Source organism: Mesoplodon mirus (assembly GCF_964341445.2).
Source record: "Mesoplodon mirus genome assembly, chromosome: 16".
Lineage (NCBI taxonomy): Eukaryota > Metazoa > Chordata > Mammalia > Artiodactyla > Ziphiidae > Mesoplodon > Mesoplodon mirus.
Window position 1 is genome coordinate 32,477,124 of NC_138992.1, and position 13,359 is coordinate 32,490,482.

The window sequence follows — 13,359 nt, forward strand, 5'->3', positions numbered from 1 at the left end:
CTCCCCCCTCCCTCCTCCCCTCTGGCAACCACCTGTTTTCTGTATCTATGACTGTTTACATTTTGTTATGTTTTTTGATTCATTTTGTTATTTAGATTCCACATGTAAGTGAAATCATACAGAATTTATCTTTCTCTGACTTATTTCAGTTAGGTCCATCCACCTTATCACAAATAGCAACATTGCATTCTTTTTATGGCTGGGGTGAGGCCAACAACCTGTGGTCTAACAAGCCTCCATAATTGTGTGAGCCAATTCATTATAATAAATCTCTTCATAGAGTATCTATGTGAGTATCCTATTGGCTCTGTTTCTCTGGAGAATCCCCACTACTCCACTGCCTCACTGCATGATTTTACCATTCATCCGCCTTAGCTTCAGAGAGGATCTGAAATGGCTACTTATTATCATGAAGTTTCAGGCAAGTAAGCCTTTCAACTTGCAAACTGCAGTCCTTACAGGAGAATAAAGCAGGTTCATTGGAAAGGGGTACTGAAATGGAGAAAAAAGGAAGACAATAAAAAACAGAAGAATCGGGCTTCCCTGGTGGCGCAGTGGTTGAGAATCTGCCTGCTAATGCAGGGGATACGGGTTGGAGCCCTGGTCTGGGAGGATCCCACATGCCGCGGAGCAACTAGGCCCGTGAGCCACGACGACTGAGCCTGCGCATCTGGAGCTTGTGCTCCGCAACAAGAGAGGCCGTGATAGTGAGAGGCCTGCGCACCGCGATGAAGAGTGGCCCCCGCTTGCCACAACTAGAGAAAGCCCTTGCACAGAAACGAAGACCCAACACAGCAAAAAATAAATTAATTAATAAAGTCCTAAAAAAAAAAACCCAGAAGTATCACCAAGGTGAAACAATCAAAAGGGATCCAGAATGTTAAAAGATTGTGACCAAACAAAATAAGGCATGAAAGACAAGCAAAGGCATCAAAGAAGGGGAAAAAAAGGAAAAAAGGAGAAGTCTAATAAACGTTACTGTGCCCTTACAATTTCAATGTGGGATGTGAGGAGTTGTGGGGGACTGATTGAACAGGAGAGTTAACCTCCCCAGACAGGAGGAACTGAAGCTGTGTGCCTGAGCGTAAAGATAAGACATTTCCAAGTCACTTATTTCAGAAAAGAAATTCTGACGCGAGGGGCAAACAGCCCATTAAAATCTGTAAAGCTTTGTGGGAAACTTGACACCTCCTGTCAACCTGAGTACCTGCGTGGACAGGTCCCATTCCAGAACTAGCACCAGCACTTCTCGAGCGATCAAGTCACACACCCCAGTGGTCACACCTCTCCAAGGTCACAGTGCTGCTCCTGAAAGAGCGTTAGGAATTCGGTAACAGCTGAGCCAAATGAAGACCTTCACGGACTGAAGAGGCAGAGGCAACAGAGAAGTGAGAGTAGCAACGATCTATATGATAGATGTATCTAATAAATTAATGAGCGGTGATCATAGCTTCTTGTCTCCCAGCAAAAGGCCGTAACAGCTTGAAGCAAAAGGACAACCTTCCCCCGTCATGAATGTCGAAATGAGCCATACAGACATACTGGGGAAATGAGAAGAAAATCAGAGGGCCTCCCACCCCCCTCAAGACCCCTGTTGTCATCTATTGGCTATTGTCAAAGGGCTGCAGAGTGTGCTCCTTACGTATCAAATAGGATTTAAACTGCCAACTAATTTTATAAACAGGTGATGACTAGGATTTTGAAGAAATCAGGGCAGCTGTGAGAGACATTAGTCATAAAGTTTACAAATTACTAAATTCTGCCTGGACCTTCGTGGACTTTTGCAGGGGAGCGCCGAGTCTCTTTGCTGAGCACTCTTAAAGAGTGACGGGGTGGACAGCTTTGGGGTGCACAGTCTGGCATACTTGCTGGCATAGAATGTTCTCAATAAATGCACGCGCTGGATGAACCGAGGGCTGAAGATCTATGTTCCAAACACGACGTAAGAAATGGAGGTCACAAACACAAGAGTAAGAACACTGCTGGGAGATTCTTGAGAAATTTAAGTCACACCCCACAGCGGGTTCCCTCTGTTATTAGAACCAAATCTAAGTTCTCCACCATGGTCTGTAAGACCCTGCCTGGCTTACAATGGTGGACAGCCCCTCACTCGCTAAGCTCTTGGTCAGAAGCTGCACTGACCTTCTGCTACTCAAACCCTCTGCGCTAGTTCCCTGTAGGGGCCTTTGCACCTGCTGTTTCTTCAGCCTGGGATAGTCTTTCCCTAGTTCTTCGGGTGCCTGGCATCTTCTAGGGCAGGTCACCACCCCATCCAAAGCAGCTCTCCTCACCCCCTCCCAGCCCAGGTCACTATCACCTCACAAGGTCAGAGGTGAGAGATCATACTTGTTTATGATGGGTTTATTGCCTTTCCACCAGAGCAGGTCAGAGCAGGTCAGCTCCAGGCGGGGAGGGTCCTTCTTCTCATTCAACCTCTTTGCCCCAGCCATGTATTCACACCTAATAAACATTCCGCCCTCAAGGAACTTGTAATGGGTGCCCTCAGTGAATGGTTGCAGAGTGAATGAATGAACTAAGGATACTCTTATCCAGAGAAGTTGTCAGTGACTTATATACTAAACCAACAGAGAGTCAACAGATCAGTCAAGTCTCACACAGTCTATCTTCTCCTCAGAGACTGCTGGGAAGGAGTGCTGACTGTGGTCCTGACAACAGGTGATATTAGAGTTCCCTGAAACAGATGTGTGACAGCCCCAGAAATGGAGGGGGGGGGTCTGCTGCCTGCTGCAGCTAAGTGCAACTGGGATGATGAGTGGAACAAAGGAAAGCACAAAAGATAAAGACACTGACCTCAGAATAAATAGCAAGAGTACTGAGAGGAATAAAACCCTGAAGTGCAAAACTCCACATCTTTCATTAAGCGGAATTCAAAGTAAGTTTTTTAAACTACATTGATATAAACATTTGAGCAGACAATTCAAAGAATTTGTAGAAAATTTAAGAAATCCTGTCAGGTTTTTTAAATTGAGAAATAATACCTATATCAAAAAATGTACCCTTTTGAAATGTATAATTCAGTGGGGTTTGGTATATTCACCAAGCTGTGCAACCATCACCATTATCTAATCCAGAAAAGAAACCCGAACAAAGAAACCCTATACCCAATAGCAGACAGTCCCAAACCCCTCCCTAACCCTAAACCCTAACCCCTCCCTCTCCCTAGTCCTTGCCAACCATCAATCTTTCTGTACCTTTGGCTCTGCCTATTCCTGACATTTCATATGAATGGAATCATACAACATATGACCTTTTGTGTCTGCCTTCTTTCACTTAGCATAATGTTTTCAAGTTTCATCCATGTTATGGCTTTTTGTTCCTTTTTATGGCTGAGTAATATTCCATTGGGTGGATATACGACAATTTGTTTATCCACTCATCCATCATAAGTTGAGGGGCACTTGGGTTGTGTCCACTTTCTGGCTGTTATAAATAATGCTGCTATGGACCTTCGTGTACAGATTTTTGTGAGGATGTATGTTTTCAGTGCTCTGGGGATTGTACCTTGGAGTAGAATTGCCAGTCACATGATCCTGGTGGGTTTTTAATGGGGGAATTTGCTTCAAAATAGATGTAACAGGCTTCCCTGGTGGCGCAGTGGTTAAGAATCCGCCTGCCAATGCAGAGGACATGGGTTCGAGCCCTTATCTGGGAAGATCCCACGTGCCACAGAGCAACTAAGCCCATGTGTCACAACTACTGAGCCTGTGCTCTAGAGCTCACAAGGCACAACTACTGAGCCCGTGTGCCACAACTAGTGAGCCCGCGTGCCACAACTACTGAAGCCTGCACGCCTAGAGCCCATGCTCCGCAACAAGAGAAGCCACAATGAGAAGCCCACGCACTGCAACGAAGAGTAGGCCCCGTGCACCGCAACTAGAGAAAGCCCGCATGCAGCAACAAAGACCCAACACAGCCAAAAATAAATAAATAAAATAAATTTTAAAAAACATAAAAAAAGAGCAATGTACTTTAAAAATAAATAGATGTAGCTAAAGAGAAACTGGCTTCAATTCACATTAGAAGAAACAAAAAGGAAACAAACATCAAATATTATTTTTTTTAAAATAAAGGATAATACTGACAATAAAAAGAGCAGTTAACTTGTTGCCATGCGCCCTCCTCTGTGCCATGTATCTCGCTAGGAAATTGGTACATACCATGAGGTTTAATCCTCACACTAATCCTAGTGTTATAATTATCTCTCTTCTACAGATGAAGAAATGGGTTCAGACCCCAGGATGTCAGTCTCCCCAACATCACGCAAGAAGAGAGCACAGATCTGAACGTGGCAGGTGTGTCTGGCTCCGAGGGGCCAGCAGAGACAGCAGAACACTGGAACATTCCTCACCAGCAGCCGTGGTCTAAATTCCCCATCAAAGAGACTCCAGTCAAATTAAAAAACAAACACTAAATAATATTCTGCTTTTGGAAAACACGTAGAGGAGCTAAATTACAAAGAAGGAGAACATCCAATTTGCACAAAGGGACGTTATTCTGTGGGTATGTGAGCTCTTCAGATCTGTGAGCGGTGAGTGGACATTCCTCTGGCAGCGGTGCTCAGGTGGACTGAGGGTGAGCAGGGCTGGGGACAAGGCCAGTTAGGAGGCTGTCAAAGCAGGCTGGGGAAAGGGAGGGCTGGGAGTGGAGGAGGAAGAGGAACTTCGAGAATGCTGGAGTGCCTGGATGCAAAGGAGGGAGAGACAAGGAGCAGAGAGCAGAGGTGTGCGCACGAGGCTGGGGCAGGGAAGAGCTTGGCTCTGGGTGTCGCCGCTACCTCCTGCGGCCAGCGGTCCTGCCACTGGGCTCAAGAATGAGGCAAGCCAAGATCCTTGCCAACACATCACTGATGAAAACCACCCACGCACAGGGTGCCCTCCCGTTCGTACACAACTTGTCTCATTCCAAGGCTGCTCTGTAAAGTGCTAGACTTCTCGCTGGAGACCTGAACTGTTCACTATTTTATGAACCTCTTAAATTCCTAAAAGAGTCAACAGAGACAGAAAGTGTCATTCAAGAACATGTACTGATCGTCCCCTTGAAGTCTCCCTGCAGAGTGTGGCATGGCGACTGCCCTGCGCACAATGAACGCTAAGTGAGCACTGACAGAAGAAATTACTTTCCCATTAGAGCCGCACAGCTGTGTTTTCAATTCCGCTGATTCAATATTTCCCATCAGAAACAGCTTGTGGTGTTTCAATATTGCAACTGGTTTACCCTTGTGCACATAAAGGCACAAAGTATATGTAGTTGTCTTTTGTGATCAAAGAGAAAGCTGTCTGTGCAGCAATCTGAGGCCCATCAACAATGATTCAGAAAGCAATCCTTTCCCCTCCTGGGAAATTCAATCTGGCAATCAAAGTGAAAAGAAGCTAGGCTGGCTCTGCCAGTTAAGAAACAAGGAGAGCCAAAGGATATGCGGCATACTGGAAACTCAAGGGCAGAACAGTTCATGACTCCAATGTGTCCAACCGGACACGCGCTGTCCAGTGTGGTAACCACTAGCCACCTGTAGCTATCCACATTAATCAATGTTAAGTAAGATTAAAAATGCAACCCCTTACACCAGCCACATTTCAAGTGATCTATGGCCACATGTGGCAGAGGCTACACTGGGCGGCAGAGATACAGAATATCCATCACCATAGAAAAATCTCTCAGACAGTGCTGAGCCAGACCAGCCATGTGGTCAGATCTGAAAAAAACATGGCTCTATTCTGTACCCACTGACTGATATTATAGGTTGACTTTTCTGGACAGATATCCTTAAGTATGTTTTCAGACTTTGGATTTGACAGATCAGTAAAATACTTTTTCTCATTTGGGGTTGCCAAGTTAACATTTTGTCAAGTAAGGCTGCCACCAGATTACTAGCCTGTAAGGCCCATCACGGCACACATCATGCCTTTTTACTGCCCAGCATCATATCCCCTGTACCTAAAACAATGCCTGGTTCATAGTATGTGCTCAACAATTATTTGCTAGATAAGTGATTATACATGCACACACAGACAGACATACTTATTTTTTTCATTTTATTTTTGGTGAAAACTTTGTCACTGACTGGTACCAGTCACCTGAAAGGTGTTTGGGTTCTACAAACACACAACACACACACACACACACACACACACACACACACACGAGGCTGGATTAAGTTAATAAACACTTGTAACAAAATATTACGAATCACAATGGGCTTCTCTAAATTGTATATTTCATAACCAACCATGGGTGGAGTGAGGGGAAGAAACTGTTTGCTTTTCAAAGGCACCAGAGTGCCCTCTTGTGGTAAAAGAAAGTACCTGTGTGGTCACAATTTTTATTTTAAAAAACAAGTTACTGGGCATGCCACGGAGCAACTAAGCCCGTGCGCCACAACTAGTGAGCCTGCGCTCTAGAGCCCGTGAGCCACAACTAGTGAGCCCCCGTGCTCCGCAACAAGAGAAGCCACCACAATGAGAAGCCCCCGCACCGCAGGTAGAGAAAAGCCCGCGGAGCAACAAAGACCCAACACAGCCAAAAAAACAAAAAACAAAAACAAGTTACTGGGGCTTCCCTGGTGGCTCAGTGGTTGAGAGTCCGCCTGCCAATGCAGGGGACACGGGTTCGTTCCCTGGTCCAGGAAGATCCCACATGCCACGGAGTGGCTGGGCCTGTAAGCCATGGCTGCTGAGCCTGCGCGTCTGGAGCCTGTGCTCCGCAACGGGAGAGGCCACAACAGTGAGAGGCCCGCGTACCGCAAAAAGAAAAAAAAAAACACAAGTTACTTTACATTTCTAGTAACACATTAAAACCTGTATTGACCTGTAATTACTCTGAGAATCAGCCCAAGTATGTATGCCAATAGTTAACTGTAAAATCTGGCAAGTTGTGTTTGTGAAAAAGATAATTAAGAATGATTTATCACAGAACTATCCAACGGGGTCATCCACATACCTAGGAAATAGTGTCATAAGAACTGCTCTTTGGATTTTACATTCTGGAGTTTCTATTTATCCTCTGGTTTTAGAAAAACCCTACTTTCAAGTTCAAGGCAGTGTTGTACATACAGTTTATTCCTCTTTTGGTCTAACATCAACAATAGTCTTTGCTACATCCAACTTATTTTCCACTTTTATATTAATATCCTTTTTCTGTTGTTTCCTCATACAAACCATTCTTTAAAACTCTGTGTTGGACAAAGGATTAATCTCCAAAATATATAAACAGCTCATGCAGCTCAATATCAAAAAAAGAAACAACCCAATCAAAAAATGGGCAGAAGACCTAAATAGATATTTCTCCAAAGAAGACATACAGATTGCCAACAAACACATGAAAGAATGCTCAACATCACTAATCATTAGAGAAATGCAAATCAAAACTACAATGAGATATCATCTCACACCAGTCAGAATGGCCATCATCAAAAAATCTACAAACAATAAATGCTGGAGAGGGTGTGGAGAAAAGGGAACCCTCTTGCACTGTTGGTGGGAGTAAATTGATACAGCCACTACGGAGAACAGTACGGAAGTTCTTTAAAAAACTAAAAATAGAATTACCATTTGACCCAGCAATCCCACTACTGGGCATATACCCAGAGAAAACCATAATTCCAAAAGACACATGCATCCCAATGTTCATTGCAGCACTATTTACAATAGCCAGGTCATGGAAGCAACCTAAATGCCCATCGACAGATGAATGGATAAAGAAGATGTGGTACATATATACAATGGAATATTACTCAGCCATAAAAAGGAATGAAATTGGGTCATTTGTAGAGACATGGATGGACCTAGAGACTGTCATACAGAGTGAAGTAAGTCAGAAACAGAAAAACAAATACCATATATTAACACATATATGTGGAATCTAGAAAAACGGTATAGATGAACCGGTTTGCAAGGCAGAAATAGAGACACAGATGTAAGGAACAAACGTATGGACACCAAGGGAGGAAAGCGGGGGAGGGGTGGTGGTGGTGGGATGAACTGGGAGATTGGGATTGACGTGTATACACTAATATACATAAAACAGATAATAAAAACCTGAAGAAAAAAAACCAACTCTGTGTTATGGTTGTGCCTTTACACTTTATAGGCAGTGATAAATCACACCCAAAGTGGGTTTTCAATTAAAAGATAAAAATGTGACTTTGATCATTTTAGATGGCTTTTGCAAATTTCAACTTGATATTCTATGGCCTTGCAGGGGTAAAGGACACCTACATTGGTCAGTTCCAGCCAAGGCAGAACTTTCTGGTTCTACTGATCAATGATGTAGGATGCTTCTTTCGGTGACAGGGGAGGAAAAACTGACTTATCCATGGTGATCCTATTAAGTGTGGTCCGTGTGAAACAGAGAAGAATCACTATCTAAATAAGACCTCAAGATGCTCACAAATTCTAAGTCAGCAACCCCATATGGGGGCGGGAGGTAGGAAGAAGGATCTTTAAAAGGCAGTCTCAGATTGCAATTGGCTGACACTAGCATCTGAGCCTCCTGGGTGTTCTTATACAGTATTCCTCAGATGTACTCAAGAATGTAAACCACAGCTCTATACAGTTTAGCAATGAATTTGCATTTTTCTTAAATTCTGCAAGTAAAGAACTACTGTGGATATAATCAATTTCAATACTGAGCAACTGTCAGGAAATGTCCTGTTTGTGTTTGCTGACTGCCTTTTGCTTCAAGCAAACACAAACAGGACTTGTAAACTTTTTTCATCTTCCATTATTTTGACCATTCTTGGTATGAAGCGTGTTGTCCTATTTCTCCTCAGTTTCATTTTCTTCTCTAGCTAAACAATCCCAGGGGGTATTATCTACTGCTAATCACTTCCATGGTTTTATTCTGTTTCCTTTTTCTCTCACAGGTCATTGGGCTCGGATCTAAGAATATTCTAAGGATAATCCGCCAGTAAATAAAATAGTTCTGATGTGTCATATTCCTTTTAAAAAAAGCTAAAATTACATTCATATATTAATCTAAAGCTATTTATGCTAGAAAAATAAAGACCATAAATAAGTTTATATTACAGAAATGGGTAAACTTCAATTTAGAGACAAGAACTAAATTAGGAAAGTTTTCAACATGTTCCCATAATACTATTACAGACTTTCTAGGACAAACCATCTCTTACTGATGTTAACAGGAAACAATAACCACATTTTTTTCTAAAGGTCAGCAAGGTTTTCATTATAAGCTGTTTCATAATATTTGTGTATATGGTTTTTAACCTTGTGCATGTTACCTTAATTTCGTCTTTTTTTTTTAAGAGGCAGCCAAAAATGAAGGAGAATAAGTTCATATCTAGATCAATTTCTTTTATTTCCAACACTTGGGACTATTTAATTTTAATGTGAGAGCAAGGAAAAGTTTACATCTGCCGAGCGTTCGTTACATACAGAGTATTACTTTAAAGGTACTACTTGATATGTGCTCATTCAAAAAGCTGTATGGAGTGTGCTCTACCCAGAACACACAGTGCCTGTTTAAGAGCAACTCCAGCATGTAGGAAAATCTTCCAGGTTGAATAACGTAGTCTATAGAAACTAGCACAGAATACCTGGACACATCGTCACCGCTCACTAACAAAATGTTCTGGGCCAAACGCTGACACAATTCGGTATCTGATGACCCACACCCCATGCCTTTTCTACATCACTGTCTGTCTTGGACTAAGGTTAAGGAATGTGTTTGCCTCACTTGTTCAGCGCCTAGTAAAGATGGGAGGCACAACAGGAAGGAAAGAGCCCAGCAATCGGAAATCTCAGGTTCAAATTCTGACTCCAACTCAAAATTTGTGAGTTTTAATGAAGAAATCACTTAAACTTCTTTGACCCTAAGCCTCTCCTGGTACCACGGGGACTGCTGGTCCTCCCAGCACCAACACCACGGGGAAGGGAGGAGGTAATGGGTGTGAGAGCACCAGCAGAATGGTCTCTGTCAGACACTCGATAAATGTTTAATGACTCTCAGAGTTACCTGAGCTCCATCCTAGAGGAGAACCAGCAGACTCCTGAGCAAACAAAGCAAGGCAACAACAGGAGCAGGCCCTCCCAGAAATGACAGCTGCCATCAACACGGACTGCAGCTCAGAGACTCTCAAACTGCTTTAACGCTGCGCTACAGGCAGACTGTATTCCTTATCCCACCACACACACACACACACGCGCGCGCACACGCACGCACACACACATCACTACTTCTAACCTTCAGACTCCACAATGACTCATGCCTTGAAATTCCCAGGTTAAATACAAGTGGAAAAGGAGTTACTGGCCCTCTTCTAGGACTGTCCGCCCATGAATCAAGCTCTCCTCATGCACCACTCCAAGCACTGGATGGGCCGCTGGATACTCAACCCGACAGACTACGAGGTGGGCACTCTAGCTAACCCATTCTACCAAGGAGGGCGCGAGCGCTGAGACCACAGGGCTAACTGGTAGCAGAGCTGGGGTCTGGCTGCAGAGCTACTCACGCAGCTGCTCTGCGTCCCAGAGAGAAATGATAATCAAAGTCCCATAGTTCCAAACATATGCTGGAATTTTAAACCTGAGACAATCCCCACTTACTCCTATCACAATAATACTAAAGTCTAAGAAAAACCTTCAAGTCATCGTGTGGGCCTATCCATCTTTTAATCATCAAAACACATCCCCCCATGATAGAGATTATACCTGTTTTACAAACACTAAGACTCAAAGAACACTTGCAAAAGAAGACAGAACCAGAATTTGTTGACATCAAAACCAAAACTTTTCAGCTTCCTCTTATCCAAAGAAAAATTGAAAATAAAACTGCATTCCAATCACGTCTTGAACTGAGAATTCTGACGATAACTTGGCAGTTATGTCAAAACTTTATATATATATACCCTATGACCTACCAACCCTACTTCCAGGATCTTTCTTACAGAAATACTACTACGAATAAACAAAGACATGTATACAAGGATGCTTACCGCATCAGCGCTTGTAAGAGCAAAACCAAAAACAAGGTGAATATCTATCCAGTTAGCTACACTGTGACACAAATACATGATAGAAAACCACTGTAGCCAGTTAAAAGAATGAGGTAGCTCTAGACACACTGACAAGATACCCTGGCTATACTAGTAAGCAAAAAAAGCAAGTGACAGATATGTGTGATATGATCCTATTTTTATTTAAAAATAAACTGTGTGTGGATATATATGTCGTAGAGATACAGCAGAAGGCCTGAAAAACTATGTAACTTCCTTGCGAAGAAAAAACTTAGGGGGTAAGAGGGCTCGTCTCTCACGTTTTACTTCATATAAGTCTGGATTTGTTTGAAGTTAACAATTACTTTTGACATAACAGTATACAATTTTGAAATAAAACGGATTTGAGAGGCTAATTTTCTAGATGGAATACGGTAGTTTAGAAATGCCCTTAAAACGTAAATTTCTTTCTCCCATTTACAAGCCTGGGAGGGCACAGGAAAGGGAGCACTGAAACAAAATCCTCTTTTAAAAGTTCACTCAGGAATAAAGACACAGACCTACTTGAGAATGGACTTGAGGATATGGGGAGGGGGAAGGGTAAGCTGTGACAAAGCGAAAGAGAGGCATGGACATATATACACTACCAAACGTAAAATAGCTAGCTAGTGGGAAGCAGCAGCAGAGCACAGGGAGATCAGCTCGGTGACCGCCTGGAGGGGTGGGATGGGGAGGGTGGGAGGGAGGGAGACGCAGGAGGGAAGGGATGTGGGAACAGATGTATATGTATGACTGATTCACTTTGTTATAAAGCAGAAACTAATAAAATAAATAAATAAATAAATAAATAAATAAAATAAAAGTTCACTCAGGATGCTAATCTAAGTTTCATTTCAGAGATTTTGTAAGGTTAGCACTGCCTCTTTTCAGACTACATCAGAAATGACATCAATGTCAAGATGAAGGCAAAATTAACAATCTTAAAAAGGAAACATGTAAAATACTTAGACAAAACAAATGACTAAAACTGCAGAGTTCTACTACACTTTATTCAAAAATTGGCCCTACCTCCTAATTGAGAGACCTGAAAGTCTAGTGTCCAAATATAAGTACCCATCACGTGTTCAAAAATAATCTTCAAACTTGAACCGTAATCTTTGGAAGTTACACACACCACAATCCACCTTTGCACAGGTAATTTTATTCTCTCCTGTGGGTGTCAAGTGCTCACAGATTGTAATTTGAAACATTCAGAAAGCACATACCTGAATATTGTCACATTTCTTTACATCATGATTCAATAACTATTAAACAATTGTCTACTAAATACAGTGAACAAAATGGTATAACTGTTTACACCATTCCCTTGTACACAAGGCTTCTGTCACAACAGCAACAAATGGAATTAATGCATACCACAATATCGATGAAGTAAGACCTTCTTTTTAAATAAACTATTCTGTTTATAAATAAACTCTGATTTTTTTTTAGTACACATTTACAGACCTGATCAATAAAAAGAAACAAGACATATAGTTTCCTTTTAAAAACAAAATGTTGACAAATGGACCACTACAAGAGAACGCGAATAGGAAAGGGGGTGAGAAGCAAGCAAGGGGTAAGAGAGAGTTAAAAGTACAGCCATACTACAACCTATGTCTGTTAGCAAACACCGACACCGACATGAGGGCAGGGCTATCTGGGGGGCTCATTTTACTTGAATTCCAGCAAGTTGCAATCGATCTTGTAGTACACATAGGGGTAATATTCCTGTTGACTCAGGTTTAAGCCTGGAATATCCATAGGAGCCTATTGAAAAATCAGATGATTATTCAACTAAGTACTTAAAGAAATTAAACAAGAAAAAAAGTATTACCATTCATAGGCATACCTTGGAGATATTGCAGGTTCTGTTCCAGACCACCACAGTAAAGCGAGTGGTTTCCCAGTGCATATAAAAGTTATGTTTACACTATACTACAGTCTATTAAGTGTGCAACAGCATTACATCTTGAAAAACAATGTACATACACCTTAATTCAAAAATACTTTATTGCTAAAAAATGCAAATCATCATCTGACAATGCAGGGTTGCCACAAACCTTCAATTTGTAAATTGAAAAGTGCATTATCTGCAAAGTTCAATAAAGTGAAGCACAGCAAAACAAGGTATGCCTGTACCTTCTTAATGAACATCTACTCTGGGCTAAGTTTATACATTTTTTGCTAATTTAATCTGAGTTTGGCATTGCTAACTCCATTTTGCAAATGAGAAAACAATCTCTGAAAGACTGACTTGAGACCTCCCTGGTGGTCCAGTGGTAAAGAATCCACCTTACAATGCAGAGGATGCAGGTTCGATCCTTGGTCAGGGAACTAAGATCCCA

The 13,359-nt window shown here is 42.2% G+C and overlaps 1 protein-coding gene across 1 annotated transcript in view; it reads right to left on the reverse strand.

The window, feature by feature from the left end:
- Window positions 1-12,157: 12,157 nt before the first annotated feature.
- ATP6V1C1 (ATPase H+ transporting V1 subunit C1) overlaps window positions 12,158-13,359 on the reverse strand; it is a 37,328-nt gene continuing 36,126 nt past the window's right edge. Inside the window, exon 13 of the mRNA XM_082601740.1 lies at window positions 12,158-12,781. Within this exon, the coding sequence (XP_082457866.1) occupies window positions 12,686-12,781 (96 nt within the window). The 3' untranslated portion in view covers window positions 12,158-12,685. The remainder of the gene's footprint in view (window positions 12,782-13,359) is intronic.